This window comes from Pantherophis guttatus, chromosome 6 (assembly GCF_059756535.1).
Source record: "Pantherophis guttatus breed Tessera chromosome 6, ASM5975653v1, whole genome shotgun sequence".
NCBI classification, from domain to species: domain Eukaryota; kingdom Metazoa; phylum Chordata; class Lepidosauria; order Squamata; family Colubridae; genus Pantherophis; species Pantherophis guttatus.
Genome location: NC_142068.1, coordinates 6,663,670 through 6,684,671, shown reverse-complemented (window position 1 = coordinate 6,684,671; position 21,002 = coordinate 6,663,670). Strand labels below are relative to the sequence as shown.

At 38.9% G+C, this 21,002-nt stretch overlaps 1 protein-coding gene across 1 annotated transcript in view; it reads left to right on the top strand.

The window, feature by feature from the left end:
* The window catches only part of LOC148112995 (cytochrome P450 2J5-like), a 32,934-nt gene extending 12,644 nt beyond the window's left edge, over nucleotides 1-20,290 (top strand). The window contains exons 3-9 of the mRNA XM_087872183.1: nucleotides 8,696-8,845; nucleotides 9,048-9,208; nucleotides 11,003-11,179; nucleotides 15,227-15,368; nucleotides 16,897-17,084; nucleotides 18,792-18,933; nucleotides 19,938-20,290. Of these exons, the coding sequence (XP_087728309.1) occupies nucleotides 8,696-8,845; nucleotides 9,048-9,208; nucleotides 11,003-11,179; nucleotides 15,227-15,368; nucleotides 16,897-17,084; nucleotides 18,792-18,933; nucleotides 19,938-20,122 (1,145 nt within the window). The 3' untranslated portion in view covers nucleotides 20,123-20,290. The remainder of the gene's footprint in view (nucleotides 1-8,695; nucleotides 8,846-9,047; nucleotides 9,209-11,002; nucleotides 11,180-15,226; nucleotides 15,369-16,896; nucleotides 17,085-18,791; nucleotides 18,934-19,937) is intronic.
* Nucleotides 20,291-21,002: the final 712 nt, after the last annotated feature.

The following is a 21,002-nucleotide window of genomic DNA, read 5'->3' as shown; positions in this document are numbered from 1 at the left end:
TTAGCTAATATTTTCTGTCAAATGGGCATTAGCAAAGTTAATACATCCTGGGTTTTTCTACCTTGCTGCCTGATTTCATAAACTCTACAGGTGATTTCCTTGAGACATTAATGATGTCCAACAGATAATCATTTTGCTATGTGGCAATGAAGCTAACAAGGCCAAACCAATCTTATTTCATTCTTTGATAAAGTGACTGAATTAGCAAACCAGAGAAATGGTGTGGACATAGTGAAGTTAGAATTCAACAAAGTAGATCATAATCTACTTTTTGGTACACTAGAAAAATGTGGGATAGACAGCATCACCACCAGATGGATTTGTAACTGGCTGACAAACTGTACTCAACGGGTAATCCTTAATGGTACTACATCGACATGAAAGGAAGTAAGCAGTTGAATGCCACAGGGTTCCATTTTAGGCCTAGTACTTTTTAATATTTTCATAAATGACTTAGTTGAAGGAATAGAAAGGGAACCCATTCAATTTGCAGGAATAGCCAACACCCCAGAAGACAAGCTCAGGATCCAAAAAGATCTTGACAGAGTGGAACAACAGGCTGTTATTACTCAATCCATCACCTCCATTGCCCTATTAATGTAGAGAAAAGCAAGGTTTTACACCTAGGCAAGAAAAACCAAAGATACAAGTACAGATTAGGTGAAACCTGGCTCAAAAACAGTAACTCTGAGAGGGACCTTGGAGTCCTAGTAGATAATGACTTAAACATGTGCCAGCAGTGTGTGGCTGCAGTCCAAAAAGCTAATACAGCCCTTGATTGTATAAACAGAGGCATAGAATCAAAATCACATGAAGTATTAGTACTGCTTTATAAATCTTTGGTGAGACCACACCTGGAATATGCTTCCAGTTTTAGTCACCACATTACAGAAAAGATGTTGAGACCTAGGATCTGGGTAGTGAAAAGCTTGCAAGAAAACACTCAAGCTCAGAGAGCATCAAGGGACCCCCTCATTTCAACTCTGAGCTACAAATAGTCTCCTTTATTAGTATTTTGATTAAACTTGGTGAATAAAAAAAGCAATTTGCCTATTTTGCTGGTTAGTTTCTGTTGCAATATTTCCAGGATCAGACTCAATAAAGATAATAGAAGTTAAAGCTTTAAATATATTTCTTTTTAATTATGATAGGCATTCTATATTCACTGAATATTCAAGGTAGAAGCAACGAGAATGGTGAGGGTGGCTCCTTATATATACAAGGGGTGGAGCTAGGAATGGGAGTGGTAAGTTATGAATACATTAAAGTCCAAAGAATAAGTTAACCTCTGATGTTCCATATATACATTATTTACACATTGGAGAATAAGGCATTTACATCTGACAAATCCCCCTCTAAATGCCGGTTCGTTACACAACACCAATTACATTCTGATTCAGGACAATATAATACATATAATTTAGAAGTTAAATATTTGTGTTGTTTAGAAGGTAAGGGTTTTGTTAATATGTCAGCTAATTGTTCAGAAGTATCGCAATGTATTGCTTTAATGAATCCGTCTTGAGACAGTTGTCTCACATGCTTAAACTTTATATCAATATGCCTGGACCTTTGTCCAATTGCATCGGATCTGGATATTTCAATGGCCGCTTTATTGTCTTCATGCATAATAAATGGTAAGGTGGGTTTCTTCCAAACATCAGTGATCAGATCATTGAACCATACAAGGTTATTTGCAGCTTTGGACAAACAAACATATTCCGCTTCTGTAGTAGAAGTGGCTACTAGTTCTTGTTTACCAGTATACCAGTAAACTGGACAATCATTCAATAGAAAAACATAACCAGAAGTACTCTTTCTGCATGATGTATCACCAGCCCAATCTGCATCAGCATAACAAGTAATTTTTGGTTCTCTGTCATTATTGGGTTCCAACATTAAACAAAAATCTAATGTACCCTTCAGATATCTTAGAATTCTTTTGACAGCTTCCCAATGATACAAGGTTGGTTTACTAACATATCTTGACAATAGATTGAGAGGTAATGCAATATCTGGCCTAGTCCAATTAGATATATAAAGGAGTGAACCTATAACTGATCTGTAAAATGTGTTGTCTTTAAACTCAGGGGAAGATTCATCAGTGTTTCTAAGAAAATCAGTTTGCATAGGGGTGTCACAGGTTTTAGCATTATTTAAGTTACATTTGTTTAGGAGTTCGATGATTTTATCTTTCTGTGTAAGTTTGAATCCCCTTTTAGTTTTGTTAATTTGCACACCAAGGTATTTATTCACTTTACCCAGAGATTTCAGTGAGAAGTGTTCATTTAACTTATTTACAAAGATTTCCCTGCTCTCTTTATGCTTTCCAATGTATAAAATATCGTCCACGTAAATTAATACAAATTCAATATGATCATTACTCTTTTTTACAAAGAAACAGTTATCAGCAGTGGTGGCGTTGAAATCCATGGTCTTAAGTACTTTTACCAAGCAATCGTACCATCTTTTGCCGGATTGCTTTAATCCGTACAGACTCTTATTTAATAACCAAATTTCGTTCTTATTAGTGTATTGACTGTGTGGTGCTCTTACATATATTTCCTTATCTAATTTTGCATGTAAGTATGCGGTCTGTATGTCATATTGGAATACGTCCAGATTGAGTGCAGATGCTACTACAAGGGCTGTTTTGACACTCTCTGTTCTCACTGTGGGTGAATATGTATCAGTATAGTCTTCTGGATATTTTTGTGCATAGCCTTGTGCAACTAGTCTAGCCTTGTATAAGGTATTGCCTCCTTCTAAGTTCTTAATTTTATAAATCCACCTGGTACCTATAATTGTTTTATCCTTAGGTGCGATCGCAGGTGTGAATACATTTAATCCTTGTAAACTTTCCATCTCTTTTTCCATAGCTAGTTCCCATTTTTCTCTTTCTTCATGTGGAAGTTTCAATACTTCTTCATATGTATTAGGTGTTATTTGTTCTCCATTCATATGCATTATGTAATCTTTGTATTTATTTGGTATTTGGTTTCTATTGTTTCTAATAGTTCTTTCAGGCTTGCTATGGTTATCATGCAAATATCTAGCTTCCTTTTTTGTTAATGTGTCTGTCTTTATTTTATGCTGACTATTAGTCCAAGTTTTGGTTTTGTTCTTACTTTTGTTAATATTTTGATTTTCTGTTGTTCCTTCCTCGCAAGATATCGTATCTTTACATTTATTAGGAAATATTTCATTAAGGTGCAATTTTGACCAATTGGCCTGTTCATGGAACACAGCTGTTCTGGATACTATAAATTTGTTATTACTATCAATAAATCTGTACCCTTTGGTTCCAGTTTCGTATCCCATGAATCTTAATCTCCTGGATACGTTTTCTCCCTTTCTCCTCAATTGTTTAGGTATGTGTACGTCTGCAGTGACTCCAAATATGTGCATGTGTGATAATTTGGGTTTTCTATTGTACATCACCTCATATGGTGTCTTATTCACAATACTGGACCAGGTTCTATTTTGAGTGTAATTCGAATAATGTAATGCCTCTGACCAAAATTGTTTGCCTAAACCAGCATCCTCTAATGTGCACCTAATCATGGTTTGTAGTGTGGAATTTTTCCTCTCTGCAACTCCATTTTGAAATGCAGAAAAAGGATTGGACGTGAAATGTAACATTCCTCTATCCTTTAACCATTGGGAGAATTCTTTAGACATGAACTCACATCCCCTATCTGTCATAATTTGCTTTATTCTGATATTATGTTGTGTTTCTATACGTTTGTAGAATTCCTTAAATTTCTGAAATGTTTCATCCTTGTGCTTTAATGTGTAAACAAAACCATATCGGCTGTAGTCATCCACTATTGTTAGGAAGTAACGTTTTCTATAGGTAATTGAGGGACTTAATGGACCAACTAAGTCCATATGTACCAAATCAAAAATATTGTTAGTTGATCTGTTAGATTTTTTTGGTCTGGGACTGGTTTTTAGTTTGGTGGACTTACATACTGAGCATTCCAAATAATTTTCACAATTTTTTATTTTGACACCTTCTGCGTGTTCAGTCATTTTTTGTACTACAGGAAAGCTTGCATGTCCTAACTTCCTGTGTAAGATGTGAGCACACTCATCATGAATTGGTTTACCTATTTTTGGTTTCTTTTCCTTGTATGTGTTTTTGTGATTATGAGTTATTCTACACTCATCATTGTCACTGTTACTGACATTTTCATCATCTGCTTCAATACAATCTTCCATATTTGAATCAATGTTATGTAAACATCTTTCTTTAGTTATCAGATAGGGTAGACCTCCTTTTATCATTACAGTACCTACATTTGTTTTGTTCTTTTCTATAGTTGCTTTCCCCTTTGAGAAAACTATATTGATATCAGATTCTCTGCTTAATTTTATGGCACTTAGTATGTTGTGAGGTATTTCTGGGATTAATAATACCCCCTCTATTTTCCCTAGACCAGGCAAGGTCACATTTCCTTTGCCTAGTACTTGAACCTTTTCTTGATTAGCTACCTTTATCACAAACTTATCTTCTATAAATGAAGATAATATACTTTTGTTGTTGGTGGTGTGATTTGTTGCACCAGAATCAATAAGCCAATTGTTATTCTCATCCTGCTGTGTTCTGGTGCTGTCTTGCTTATTTAGCCCATTCAGTGACCCAGATTTCCTCTCTTTTGAATTTTCTCTACCCCCTCTACCTTCTTTGTAATTTGGTGGGCTTCTATATTTGTGTCTATCTGTGGAAGATTGTCTGTAATTATATTTGCTCCTATATTCTGGTCTATGTCTCTCTCTTGAGACTTTGGGGCAGTCTCTTCTACTATGTTCCCTGGATCCACAATTGTAGCATCTAAAGGCCTCATTATGTTTATCTTGAAAGACTACTTTCCTAAAAGGTTTGTGGTCTGTTTGGTTACTGGATCGATTTTTTCTTGAATTGTCTTCTGCTATCAATTTGTTAGATAGACTTTCTATGGATAAATATCCCAAATTAATGGTATCTAAGTGTGACATAAAGCTATCCCATGATGGATCAAGTGAATTGATAATAACACTTTTCATTGTTTGATCTGAAATCACTTCCCCCCTCAATTGTAGCTCAGCTCTTATTTTGTTTAGATTTATCAAATGCTCACTTATAGAAACCCCTGGTTTTACTCTAGAGGAAAAGAAATCCTTAGACATTCTTGTGGTTGTAGCTACGCTATCGCTGTGAAATAGATTAAACATGCATTGAATTATTTCTGATACAGTTAGGTTTGGTTTGATGCTATGATACATTGCAGGAGACACGCTAGATATTATTATGAAAAATGCTCTATGATGTAAACAATCTATTTTTAAAGTCCAAGGTCTTCTTGGAGGGCTAGTTATAAAGAATAGTAAATTTTCTTTCATGAAAATAACCTGAAGCTGTTGATACCACTCTTGTAAATTAATGCCATCAATTCTAAGTTTTGGGAAGTCACTGGGTAAGTTACCTACATTATTCTGTCCATTACTTACAACCTGGGGCAGTCCGTGATCTCTCAAGTGCAGGAAATTACAGAACGGCATTGGGATGCTTGCAATGAGTCTGCGCGGTTCTCTGGCCAGTTCAAGTCCTTCTGGGTCGTCTACGTAGTTTCGCACATGCGCGTTGTTCATTTCTTCTTTGGTGGCGTCGTGGAAGGTTCTCTCCCTTTCAGCTCTCTCGATCCGCTCCTCCTCAGATGAGTCGGTCTCTGGCTCGGTTTTTGGGGTTCTGGTGGTGGTGACGGTTCTTTTCTTCTTTTTGTGTGCGTTGGTATTCGATTTTGTCTGTGGTGTAGGGTGAAATCGGCATGGCTCTCTGGGCTCGGGCGTCGTCGCTTTCGAAGTCAGGATGGGAGCGTGCAGGTCTTGAGTCGCCGGTTTGATTTCTTGCTTCTTCGTAGATGTCTTGGTAATTTTCAGTCTTGGCCCAAAAGCAGCAAAAAGCGTTTTCATTGCTGATTTTACTTGAGATTTTGTTAAATCGTCTTCACTTTCTGATTTTGGATCATCTGAAGAGTTTGAGACTTCTTTCTCACTTTCTTCGTCTGATAGTGTTTTTCGCGCCAGAAATTTTGAACTGAGCGTTTTGATTGGCTCTGCTCCATTCTCTTTTGAAGTTCGTTGAAACCAAGATGGCTGCCATTCAAAATTTCGCGCGGGATCACATCTTTTCTTTTTAACAACTATTTTCTCAGTAGTCATCTCACTTACGATTTTTTGATCTTTGGGTTTTTCTTTAATGACGTTTTTCTCTCTCGCTGCTCCGCTGTTCTTCAGCATCTCCTGGAGGTCCGCGATGAGACTTTCATCATTCTTTTGGCTTTTTAGTATCTTTAATATCTCTGACCTGAGTTCGTTATTTTCTATTTCGATTTCTTTCTGGTCATTATTTTCACTCATTAGTTCTTCTTCTTCAGTGGTGTATTCTTCGGATTCTCTCGAAATCGCATTGGTGGATTCGTTGATCATCTCTTGATCAGTTTCTATTTCTTTGCTGTAGGCCCTGGTGTTGGGCCTATCTTTCTTGGACATTTTTAATTACTTATTGAGTCAATTAACCATCCTCTGCTACCAGCTTGTTGCAATATTTCCAGGATCAGACTCAATAAAGATAATAGAAGTTAAAGCTTTAAATATATTTCTTTTTAATTATGATAGGCATTCTATATTCACTGAATATTCAAGGTAGAAGCAACGAGAATGGTGAGGGTGGCTCCTTATATATACAAGGGGTGGAGCTAGGAATGGGAGTGGTAAGTTATGAATACATTAAAGTCCAAAGAATAAGTTAACCTCTGATGTTCCATATATACATTATTTACACATTGGAGAATAAGGCATTTACATCTGACAGTTTCAATCTCATCGGAGGAAATTGCAGATGGATCCTGTCACATATAAATTAGGGCATACAAAACTTTTGCCCTACCTATACTTGAATACTGCTCACCTGCCTGGAACCCTCACTGTATTTCAGACATCAATACATTAGAGAGGGTCCAGAGATATTTTACTAGAAGAGTACTCAAATCCTCTGCTCAAAATAAAATTCCCTAACCCACCAGGCTTGAAATTTTAGGCCTCGATAGCCTCAACTACACCGTCTACGTTCCGACCTAAGCTTAGATCATAAGATTATTTACCAAAACGTCCAACCTGTAAATGAGTACTTTAATTTCAACCGTAATAACACACAAGGGCTATCAATAGATTCAAACTCAATATAATTCACTCAAATCTTGATTGTAGGAAATATGACTTCTGCAATAGAGTAGTTAATGTCTGGAACACTCTACCTGATTCTGTTGTTAGTTTCTCTAATCCCCATACTTTTTACCTTAAACTGTCTACCGTAGATCTTTCATGTTTTTTAAGAGGTCCCTAAGGGGACATGCATAAGCGCACCAGCATGCCTACCATCCTTGTCCTACTGTTCCCATTTATATGTACTCATCTTATGTGTTTATGATTATGTTTTGCTTATTTATTTCCTTTTATTTGTGAGAATTTTTTTTCATGTGTCCATGTCTATGTCTATACTGTTACTTGTTTCCTTGTACTTGTTGACAAACAAACAAACAAATAAATAAATAAATATGTTTTCTTTCATGAATGTTTACATCATCTGAGAAGCTTTTGATGTCCATCATATAAGATAGAGACTGACAAGCATTGCATCTGGGGTCAGCATACCACATGCCTCTCCCGGTGTCTATGTGACTCCCAAAATGAATAAATATTTTTACATAAAAAAATAACATAGCCAGAATCTTACAAAGTGGCAACATGCCAGTTGGGTGTCCTCCTGGATTCAAGGCTGGGCTTGGAGGAGCATATAACAGCTGTGACCAGGGGGGCATTTGCCCAGGTTCGCCTGGTGCGCCAGTTGTGCCCATACTTGGACCGCGATGCCCTATGCACAGTCACTCATGCGCTAGTCACCTCCCGGATTGATTACTGCAATGCTCTCTACCTGGGGCTATCCGTGAAGACCACTTGGAGGCTTCAACTGGTGCAGAATGTGGCCGCGCAGGTTGTGATGGGAGGATCCCGATACTCCCATGTTACACTTCTCCTGCGCGACTTACATTGGTTGCTGGTTGCCCTCCGGGTGAGATTCAAGGTGCTGGTGTTGATCTATAAAGCCCTTCATGGCTTAGGCCCAGGATATCTGTCAGACCACCTGCAACCAGCATTGACCTCCCATCGCCCGGTGCGTTCTCACAGAGAGGGCCTACTCAAGGTGCCATCGGCTAGACAATGTCGACTGGTGATCCCCAGGGGTAGAGCTTTCTCTGTGGGCATGCCCACCCTCTGGAATCAACTTCCCTTGGGTCTCCGATTGGCCCCGGACCTTCGTACCTTCCACCGCGAGCTTAAGACATGGCTGTTTAAATGCCCTAGCCTGGACTGATGGGGTCTACTGTTTTAAATTGGTTTTAAATTGGTTTTAGTCTGTTTTACTATGTTTTAATGTGTATTTATTGGGATTATTTCGCTGATGTGAGCTGCCCTGAGTCCTTTGGAGAGAGGGCAGCATATAAATCCAATAAATAATAATAATAATAATGCCACAAGGGTTTGGTATTTCCACCTGAAATCCAGAGACATATTTCTCAAGAACTAAACTTAACTGTTTTTTTAACATGAATGTCATCAGGAATCATTTATCATTTTCTGCTGATGCCCTCAGGAATTCTTAATTCCAATGGTCACATCTGGAAACAGCAGCGACACATTGGTATCACTTCTCTGCGGAAGCTGGGCCTCGGCAAGAAAAGCATTGAGCATCAAATAGAAGATGGAGCTCAGATATTGGTGGAGATCTTTAGACAAACAAAAGGTATGTAATTTTGGGAGTAATGGCTCAAATCTCTGTCTGCAGAATTTTTTTTCCATTTTGCATATTTCAAAAAAGAACACATGTATTTTATTTGATTTTTTTTTACTTTTTGAAACAATTGGTAGAGTTCCCAATTATATTCCTTCATCCCCTTACAAGCTCTCTTCCTTAAACATTCATTATAAAATACCTTCATTTCCAGGACAGCCATTTGACCCATCACTTCCAGTAATAAATGCAGTTTCTAATGTCATATGTGCTTTGAGTTTTGGGCATCAGTTTGCTCCTGATGATGAAAACTTCCAGAAGTTAATTCAAGCCCTTGAATCTCTTGTGAAATACACCGGTAGCTTTTTTCATGCGGTGAGTCATGTTTTATATTAAAGCTCCCACAAAGCCTACCATATATTTATATCAATAATTTCATGTAAACATGAATAGTATCCATGAAGGACGTCTTGGAAATCATCTATTGTATTGTACTATTATCCCCAGTAGGTGTATCTGCCCTTAAATCATCTTCACTCAAGGTGAAAACCTGGACCAGTCTTTGCAGTTTTCTTGTCCAGGTTTTGGAAGTGGTTTTTCATTGCCTACTTCCTAGGGCTGAGAGAGCAGGACCTGTCCACCATCACCCAGTTGACTTAGTGCTTGAGTTGGAAGTAGTACTCACAATTCTCAGTTTCTAGATTGGTACGTTAACCACTGTACCAAAGTGGTTCTGCCCATGAAGAAATCCATCATTTCAGTTTCACTAGTAGATAGCTGTCCACCCCATGTTTAAACTGCTCTCGAAAAGATGGTTATCACTTCCTGGGTCAGTCCATAATTGAACAGTTCCTACAAATTTTTCCTAATATGAAACCAACATCTGCTTCCTTATCATTTAAATTTCTTGCTTTCATCCAGATTTCTAGAACTTCTTTGAATGTAGCTACCAAAAAAGCCAATGGAGTCTTAAGATGTATTAATAGAGGGATAGGGTAGGGTAGGGTAGAGTAGGGTAGAGTAGAGTAGGATAGGATAGAATAGAATAGAATAGAATAGAATAGAATAGAATAGAATAGAATAGAATAGAATAGAATAGAATAGAAAAGAATTCTTTATTGGCCAAGTGTGATTGGACACACAAGGAATTTGTCTTAGGTGCATATGCTCTCAGCGTACATAAAAAGACAAGATACATTTGAATCATAGGTACAACACATAATGATAGTAAAAGGGTACAAATAAGATAATGTGAAGCATTAGTACCCCTTAATAATACCTTGGTAAGACCACGCTTGGAATATTGCATCCCATTTTGGTCACCAGGATAAAAAAAAAAAGATCTTGAGACTCTGGAAAGAATGCAGAAAAGAGAACTAGGATGATCGGGATAGAGGATAAAACATAGAGGGAAGTAGGTATGTCTAATGTAGTGAAAAGAAGGGTTGACATGATAGCAGTGTTCCAATATCTGAGGAGCAGCCACATAGAAGATGGGGTTAACCTGTTCTCCAAAGCACCTGAAGGCAGGAAAAGAAGCAATAGATGGAAACTAATCAAGGAGAGAACCTATCTAGAATTAAGGAGAAATTTCCTGACAGGGAGAAAAATTAATCAATGGAATGGCTTGTCTTCAGATGTTGTGGGTGTTCCCTCACAGGACATTTTAAAGAAGAGATTGGACAGCCATTGTTTGAAATGATATATAGAGTCTTCTGCTTGAACAGGGGGTTGGATTAGAAGACCTACAAGGTCCCATCCAACTCTGTTGTTCTGTTATGAAAAGCTAGCAGATTGAAACTCCAACCCATTTAGTTAATACATGATTTAGCTTGGCATGTGAATCCAGTTAGTCTAATTTTTTGAATCATAGCTTACTTAGCTATCGGTAATCATATTTACAAAGTCTCCTGGAGAGAATGAGAGAATAAGATAATTTTATAATAGATTTATAATACTGCCTCTATAATTATTCTTTTCTCCAAGAATTTGGGATGGCCTTTTCTGGAGGATTTTTGAGGTCTGACATCATGTATGATTTGCCATGTTTTAATGTGCTAGCAATGTTTTTCTTTGTTTATTAAGTGTGGTCTATTACTGTGAGCTGCTTAGAGTCTTCTTTAGTTGTAGTGGGGGAATAAATAAACTTTTCCTTTCCATTTCTATTAGCTGTTTATTGTGTTCCCACGACTAATGAGCTACCTCCCAGGCCCTCACAAGGAGGCATTGGCTTCTGTAGAGGTGATCACTTCCTTTGCAAAACAGGAAATAGAGAAACACAAGGAATCGAGCGCTCTGCATGAGCCACAAGATTTCATTGATCACTATCTTCTTCAGATTGACAAGGTATGGTTTAATACATAAACAAGGAATATTCTTTGCTATAAGCAAACAGGAGGGGCTACTGAAATTTATTTCACTGGATTATTTATTTATTTATTTATATGCCGCCCTTCTCCGGAGACTCAGGGCGACTTACAATGCATTAAGCAATAGCCTTCATACTTTTGTATATTTATACAAAGTCAACTTATTGCCCCCACAAACTGGGTCCCCAATTTACCTACCTTAGAAAGGATGGAAGGCTGAGTCAACCTTGAGCCTGGGGAGATTCGAACTTGCAGTAATTGCAGGCAGCTAAATGTTAATAACAGGCTATTAGTCTGCTGCGCCACCAGGCTCTTTTTCATTCAACTTCTATTCTGAATTTAGCCCATGTTTATTCAGGTTACTTCTAAATAAGAGTTATATTCAGAGGTGGGTTTCAGGAGGTTCTGACCAGTTCTGGAGAACCAGTAGCGGAAATTTTGAGTAGTTTGGAGAACCGGTAGTAAAAATTCTGACCAGCCCCACCCCCCTCTATTCTCTGCCTCCCAAATCCTAGCTGATCAGGAAGAAATGGGGATTTTGCAGCAACCTTCCCCTGGATTGGGGATGGAATGGAGATTTTACAGTATCCTTCCCCTGGATTGGGGATGGAATGGAGATTTTATAGTATCCTTCTCCTGTCCCACCCACCAAGCCATGCCATGCCCACCAAGCCATGCCCACAGAATCTGTAGTAAAAAAAAATTGAAACCCACCACTGGTTATATTGTACTTCTGCAATCTTTTTTAATTATTAAGGTGTTATTTTATTATATAAAATACAAAGAAGAGAAGAAAAAACAGGAAAATAAGGGAGGGAAAGGAAGTGGGGGAAAGGGGGTGTGAGATGCAGGGGGAAAGAGAAAAAGAAAGAAAAGGGGGCATTGACTTCCAACCCTTCCTAGCTCAGTACAAGATAAACACACTCCAACTTCAACTTTGGGCTTTTACACATTAATATATAACTAGCCATTCCTATAATACCAAATCTTTCTAATCAACAAAGCCAAAGTCAGAGTTTCATTTTTTTTCTTCACAAGCACAAATTCCAGAAGTGATATCAAAATAAAAACATACTTTCCTCTTTGAATAAAATAATCAATTTTGCAGAGATGGCGAAGATTTCAGCATACTTAAAAGATTGCTCACAAGAGACTTATGAATGGGAATGGAAAAGATGGATAGAATATGTTCAGAACAAATATCAAACTAGAAAGTATCAAATAGCTTTTATTTGAAAATAATGTTTTAGAAATATTTTAATGTAACGAGGTAAAAAGAAAAATTATACAGGGGAGGGAGGGGTTCAAGTTTACACATAAGTGTCATATTAAGGGTTTTTTTGTGTGTGTTTTTTTTTACGAGTTATGAGTATATTATAGGGAAGTCTGGGGGGAGGGGAGGGTTAGGGAGGTTGGGAAGTTTGGGGGGGTGGAGGGGGGGGAAAAGGGTGAAAATGTAATAATTGTAAAACTTTTGCAATAAAAAAATAATAATAATCAATTTAACCATTCCTGCTTTATGTTCCTTCCTATGAAAATAATGTGTTTTGTATTTGCACCTAGTAACCTTTGTGAACTGTTACCATTTTTATTTACAAAATTCATTGTATTCTTTCAAATTCTTTGACCTTACTGAAAAAAAAGGTTTTTTACCCATTTTTCCCTTCAAAGTAATAAACTTTAAAAAAAACACTTTTTAAAATCAAATCTTTCTAATACATTTTTTCTTTGACTTCTTAACATATAAGCTTTAAACTTCAGTATTACGTTTAGATCACTCCCTCCAAACTACCCTATAGAATAATATTTTTTTACATAAACATCCTTTTTAATACAGAGTTTTTCTTTAAACTGGCACATCATTTTCTTTAACTTTCTCTTAATACAGGTACGCTCGATTACATTTTCAGTACCTTTTGCCTACGTTGAGAATTACTTAAGCATTATATATCTATATATCTATATAGATATGTAAAAAGATGTACATTTTGAAATCTTGGGTTAAACCTTTCTTTCAGTTGCACATATCAAGCAGGAAATTTCACTGTCATTCCAGTTAACTCATTAAGTTTAAGTCATTCCTTCCAGCTTATCTTCATGGAATAAAATCTTTTTCTTCTCTAGAAGTTTTATTAAAGATTTATAGTCCTTTCTTTTTATCATGAGATTCTCAACCTTGTTAATGTCCTTAAAGAAAAGCCCCAATTTTTTTTTTCTTGATGCTCTTATTTCAGTTGAGAGGTTTATAACCATAGTAGTGAAAGTTAATATCAGGTTCTTCCAAAACTGTGATAAACTCCTCTGCATTTTCAGCTACTTGTGAAGTTGCCTCAGCAGTTTGGTGACATTCTCCACATGTTTGCATTTCAGAACAAATTTGAGAGGATTTTTTATCATCAGAGAATAGCTGGTCAACAAATTGGCACATTTTTTTTAGAGACCTTTCAAACATTTCTCTTATACTTTGCTCCACCATCTTGACTTCCTTTTTTAATCAGGATCAGAAGATTTTAGCCACCCACAGCTAAGAAGACCAAGCTACCAGTTACTGCAATAGTAAACTAAAATCACAGCTTCCAATCTTCATCTTTCTCTATCAGCTTTTTTTCTTTTACCACACTTCCTTAATTTGGCTTGCCTTATCAGTCTTCCTCTCCAATGTTTTCAGAAAAAGGTTCTTGATTTGAAGTTATCATGAGTCACTTTATTTATAATTTATTCCATCAGTCTTGAGTGGATCATTGGTCTGGTTAACACATTCAAGCTATACAGTCCTCTTAATACAGGCCCTCATTCCTAAACCATTAAGGCAGGTTTTCCACCTTTGAATGAATGGTTCAAGGGTTCCACTCTCTACCATGATATCATCAGCATATAATAGCATCCATGGGTGTTGTAATTGAAGGTTTCTGGTTACAGTGTACGTACTAAATATAAAGAGCAATGGTGAGAATTGGACCATTTGGGGTTGAGAAAGAAATAGGCCATGTGATAGTTGTTTAAAAGCTTTTTCTAGCTCAGTGACTGTCATATTTGTGATGGGTTGCTTATCAAGATTAAAGCTGATGCAATGGGAATGAGGCAACAGGGTTACTGCTACTTTAAGAAGCTGGGTAAGAAGCTGCCTATATAAGGGAAGCCATTAGACGGCGTTTTCTTTTTTACTCATGTTCTCTCTCGTGGTGTATCTCATTGCTCTCCTTGTGTCAGTAGCTGTTAATTATCTAAAGGGTCTGTGTGCTGTGTTTTGCTCCTGGATTTATCTCATAATACTAGTCACGCTGCCTAAATTCTGACAATTTTCTATCACTAGACAAATGGCCTGTATTGTATCAGTTGTCCCCCAATTCTTCACAAAGTTGCACTGGTTTGCTGCAAGGTTAATGTTGTCTCACAAGAATCTAGCACAGGTAGCCTTCAACCTGCAACCACAGCTGAGCCCAAAATTTCTGTTGCTAAGCAAAGCAGCTATTAAGTGAATTTTGCCCCATTTCTTGCCAGACCTGTTAAGCGAATCAGTGCATTTGTTAAGTGAATCATGTGATCATTAAGCAAATCTGGCTTTCCCCATTGACTTTGCTTGTCAGAGGCCAGCTGGGAAGGTTAGGAATGGTGATTACATGACCCCAGGGTTAGGGTTAAGGTTAGGGTCAGGGATGCTGCAATGGTATGAAAACCTGTTGTAAGTCACTTTTTTCCAGTGCCATTGAACATTTGAATGATCACCAAACGAATGATAGTAAATTGAGAATTATTCACATTCTAAACATAGCATAAATTATCATGGTGTTTCATAATAGCCACAAAATCTGATAATTAGAGCAGTCATATGCATCAATTTGGGCATAACTAAGATAGTGTCTTAATGTGAACCTACCAGTAGCAATATTATTCTGCATTGTTATTCCTACATAACCACCAGGAATGTATTTATTCTCTAGACTTGAGATACAAAGATAAAAAATAACTACAGAAAACCTGGATAGAATTTGTTGTAATTTTTATTTTCCATTTTAAACTTCAGAGCAAGAATGACTCCGAATCAACTTACCAGGAAGAGAACCTGGCTTTGTGTATTTATGATTTTTTTATTGCTGGAACAGAGACAACCATGATTACCCTGATGTGGGCACTTCTCCTCTTGACCAATCATCCTAACGTCCAAGGTGAGACAGGCATGGAACAAGAGTCACTCTCAGGTTTTAAAATACACTGAAATTATTTGAAATCAATTCTTCATAATAATTTCCAATGTAGATTCTTGATTCTATAAGCAGAATTATGAACTTAGCAGGATTAAAGGAAATGTACACATAGAAAGCCTGCCATATGCTAAATAAATGAACAGAGAGCCTTCTTTGAATACTCAATATAATATTTAGCGAGGAACTAAAAACTGGAAATCAGTGCAAATCAGGTCAGATTTAACACTTTCAACGCAGAAGCCTACCAAGCTTGGGATGGAAGGGGCAGAGCCAACCTAGGACTGTTGTCTGAAGCACTGAGGGACATAACCAGGATGAGTGTAATGGATCCTCCTGCAGACCGCTTTCCTGATGTGAATTCAGAGGTAGGAAGAGGAGGAGTAGCCGGGTCTTGACATTTCGGGGAAAGAAAGCATGGTGGCAACAGAGAGAGATGGATCAGGGAGTGGAGAGTTCCAGCCTGATGGGGCAACCACAGCCAGGACTATTGGATGAGTGGCAGTCTGAGACAGAGCCGAGGGAGCCACAGCTGTGACAGGTGAGCCTGGATGATCCAGGCAGGGATCACGAGTATCTGCCGGCAGTCAAATGAGGTTAAGGAGGTGGAGTCCACACTTTGTCCTGATCAAAGGATATGCATGGCCGACAGGCACAATGCTGGTTGGCCAGGTTATTCACGATGAGGCAATCTCACCCATTGTGAGGGACTGTACTGGCATTGCCTATTGAATCCCATCCAAAGTGTTGCTGGAACAATGTGTCCGGCTTCTTATCTCCTGTTCTTTGTGACTTGATTTGCAACCCTGTGTATGGGACTGGCTTTGGACTTTGTTTGTCATTTCTTGGACTGAATCTTATTGAGATTTTGTCTCATGCTGAGCTTGGTAATCGACCTTTGGTTTACCGCTGAAACTTTTTGGGATGTTGTATAATAACTTTTGAACTTTCCATTGTGAGCATGGGTGCATGAGAGGGGCAGCACAATGAGGGACTGGTAGGAGGTAGCGAGCCTACCGTGAGTCTAACCCAGTTCTAGTCAGAAGGCATTACAGGCCTGGAGGTCAAGATGGAGAGTGTGTGCTAAAGGCAAAAGGCTGATGAAGGTGTATTGAAAAGCGAGCTTGGAGTCAGAGCTGCAGCCCAGAAGAATGAGAATCTGGGGGAAGTGGAAGCAAGAACTGGCCCAGAGAGTCAACAGGGACCTTGGCAGCGAAGTACATGGCCCAGATCAGAGATCAGTGGGAAGAGTGCAATGTCCAGAGATCAGAGATAGATTTGGAATTCTCGGTCAGGTGATCTGGTGCAAGTAGCAGCATAAAGGTCCATGAGCTGGCAACAGGCATTGGAGGTCCAACTGGGACTGCAAATTTGGAATTCCAATTGACATGGAGCCTAGAAGCTGGCAATAACTTGAAGGAGAAGGCCAGAACATTGGTGGTAACAGGCTTGAATGAACAAAATAAAGCTTCATTTCCATTATTTTTTCTAGAGAAAGTCCAGAAGGAGATTAAAGATGTGTTTGACATCTCACGGTCAATTTCCTATCAGGATCGGAAGAAGCTGCCCTACACCAATGCTGTTATTCATGAAATACAGCGTCTAAAATATGTCTTGCTAACTGGGGCTCCCAGGCAAAGTACAAAGGATGTGAAGATCAGGGATTACCACATTCCAAAGGTGAGGAACATATTCAGGCTGTATTGCAGTAGTCCAGCATGGAGGGAAAATCAGAATATGACATAAGCTCTCTGTAAACTGCCAATGTAGTCATGCAAAATCGAATAACCAAGAATAGCAAACTTGTGAGGATGGATTATGAGTTTGAATCCAAAAACGTCTTAAATTTTAAAGTTGGAACCATTAATATTTTCTATTCTAGGAAGATGATAAGTGATTAATGGCTGAAGTTAAGTTAAAAATTGTAGTCATGACCAGTGTTGGGTTCAGCCAGTTCACACCGGTTCAACCAGACCGGGTGTTAAATTTTGCATAGTTTGACGAACCGGCTGAATCCACCACTGGCTGGCCCCTCCCCTCCCAGTCGCTCCTCACATGGCCTGAGAAGGTAAGGGCGATGGTGGGGGAGGGAGACTTGCTCCGAGTGCAGCTGGAAATCTCCACTGTACAAGAAGTGTGGAAAGATTATTGCAGCCCTCGCCAGCTGGAATGAGGTAATGGCACTGTTGTGGCAAGGTGGGGCAGCGCAGGCAGCTGAAGCGCAGTGGCAATGGCTGGAGCCTTAGTGCAGAAGCAAAGCACCCCTGTACTTACCTTTGCTCAGCCACAGGGTTTCAACATCATCGTGGTACATTTGCGCTCAAGGCAGCCCTCGCCTCCCGATGCTTTGGGCTCGGAGCTATAAGCCGTGTCTGGGAAGCACTGCAGTGGAGAGAAATGGCAGTCTCTGATTCTCCGGCACCTCATCTCATGCTGGATTTCACTGCCCGACAGTCAGGGTTTTTTAAAAAAAAATTCAGCAGGAAATAGTGAAAAGCTACTTCCGGCCATTCTTGGTGCAGCTGGGCATGCATCGGTCGCCCAGGGAGACGCACAACCTGCTCTCCACCCTAAGACACTGGCCTGCCATGTTTGCTGCAGCAGTGGCCATGAACGTGGCAGGCTAGTGTCTTGGGGCAGGGAGAAGGTTGTGCATCTCCCCGAGCGACTGATGTATGCGCAGCTGCACCAACAAAGGCCAGAAGTGGCCACCTGTCGTTTCCTTGGGCAAAAATCTTTCAAAAACCCTGACTGTCGGGCAGCAAGATCCAGCAAGAGATGAGGCGCCAGAGAATCAGACTCATCCGCTTCTCTCTGCCGTAGTGCTTCCCAGACACGGCTTACAGCTCTGAGCCTGAAGCAGAAGAAAGTGTGGTTTATCATGAGTGCAAATGTACTGCAATACGGAACATTGCTGTTGCTGTGCAGATGCAAGCACAGGGGCACTTTGCTCCCACACTACGGCTCCAGCCACAGCCGCTTCGGCCTGCCTGCGCCACCCCACCTTGCCGAGAGTGACATCAAATTGGCCATGCCCACTCAGACACATGACAACCCCCCAGCCATGCCTACCCAGCAAGTTATTAGGGAGAACAGGTTGTTAAATTACTTGAATCGCATCACTGGTCATATCTGGATATGTTTTTTGTCCATTTCTTGGAGCAATCTGATGTGATAAATAGGCACCCAGCTCTCTGTTTTAATGGAAGGGATGGAAGAAAGGAAGCTAAACATTGAGCAGCTACTGCTCTCTGAAACTGCTCCCGAAATGTACAAATGTGGGTCCATAAAAGCAAGCTAAAACCAAATGCTTCATCAATACTGTTAGTACTTTTTTACCTGTTGCAATTATGAAACTGTTCTATTTCATCCTATATTTTTTTACAGGGAACCGTTATTATTCCAGACCTGCGCTCTGTTCTTCTTGATCCTGAACAATGGGAGACACCTGAAGAATTCAACCCAAATCACTTTTTAGATAAGGATGGGAAGTTCATAGAGAGAGAAGAGTTTCTGCCCTTCGGAATAGGTACATCTATGAGCCCAAAGTATCTTATTACTCAAAGATTCTCACCATCCCCACCCCTGAGATGTTCTGAGGTCATCATGGCCTGAATAGGAAAGCAAGGAATCCTTATTCCTTCTAGTTTCAAAACTAAAAGAGTCTGAAATTCCCTTAGGCTATAAACTTCGAACTACAAAGGAACAATCAGACGGCAATTCTACCATTGGAGCTTTGTAAGATATGGATTAGATTGTACAGTTAACTCTGGTGTTTGGGGAGAATTATTAGCTAAATCCAAAGAACACTCACTTAGTTGTAGCTTCTTACTGATGATCTGGACCACAGAGTTATTACATTCCTTGCAGCAAATCCTTCCATCCTCCACCATTCAGTCAGAGCTGAAGAATCTTCTTGGATGAGAAGCAAAACATCTTCAAACAAAAAAAAAAAAACACCCAAAGTCTGGTTGCCTTTTGAAAAAGCACCTTTGAGACAACCATGACCTGAATGCCTGAGAATCTCCATAGACATTTTCTCAGTCAATTAAAAGGCCTCTCGAGAGGTTTTAGGCAAGGAGAGGTAGAGCTTTCTATCTCCATACCTTGGGTGGTAGAAAATATTAAATATGGGATACTATTTTAGTGGCCCTTCATCCCTGCAGAACATGGTCTGTAGAAGGTAATCTCCAATTATTGCAAAGATTTATTTCCATTCAACATAATGGCATCCACATCCATCTATGGCTATAAGAGTTATCCTGGTTCTTGTTCAGACAGAAACAAAAAACCAACCTCTGGGGTCCAATAGTAGTCGGACAGATCCATGGCAGTCACAGCAAAGCTGATATCCTGGACTATTTCTCCCCAATTCCTAGGCAGCACTAGGAATTGAATCTGCTAGAAGATACCAGAATTCAACATGAAAATCTATTTCATCTGTTACAGATCTTTTCAAATTCCCTTGCTAATGGGATATATTCTACAGAAGTGATTATTATTCCCTTTATGAATGCTTTGTCTCATCTGCAGGTCAACGTATATGTGTGGGAAAGCTTTTGGCAAGAATTGAGATCTTCATCTTTCTGACCAACCTGTTGAGGGCCTTCAGCTTCCAGTTGCCTGAAGGAGTGAAAAAACTCAACGAAGCACCTGTTACAAAAATGGCAATGCAACCACACCCTTACAAACTGTGTGCTATTCCCACAAAGGCTTAAACTTAAACACCATAAAAAGAATACAATTATTAAGAGTAGCTATTATGATAAATGTTTCCTCTATATATCTATTCACTTAATATTGTGCTTTGCTTCTATTTAGTCAGTATCGAAACTTGTTAAATATATTGCTTAGTTTACACAATACACCTAACAAGGTCAACCAAAGACTAGGAGGCTCTGTATGAAAAATGTGCTTTTCATTTGTTTAACCTTTGTTTCCTTTGGGTGTTCAAAAAGTGTATTACTTTCCATTTAGTTTTAATACCTATTTTTATTATTACTAGATTTCTCTTGTGGACTTCACATTCTCCAGCCAGAGCAAACATCAGAGATAATTCAAAATGATACCATGCTTGAAACGATGAAATGCTGCTGACAGAATTAACAGAAGAAGAAAGGGGCTTCTATCCACCCACATTCCAGGGTAGAACATCCACAAGAGCAACCAATGCATTTTTTTAATCCCATACTTAGGCCTGAATGTTTGCTAAGAAAAAGACCAGACAAAGTGTGTGCTGCTCAGTGTGAGTGAGGATCATGATAACGTTTTGGTTTTGTCTTGTTGATCATGAATTTCTGAGTCACTCAGACCCTGCCCTGATGGCCTAGAGATTGATAATTTTGAATATAGAATAGAATAGGACAGAATTCTTTATTGGCCCAGTGTGATTGGACACACAAGGATTTATCTTGGTGCATACGCTCTCAGTGTACATAAAAGAAAAGATACGTTCATCAAGAATCATAAGGTACAACACTTAATGATAGTCATAGGGTACAAATAAGCAATTAGGAAACAATATCAATATAAATCGTAAGGATACCAGCAACAAAGTTACAATCATACAGTCATAAGTGGAAGGAGATGGGTGGTGGG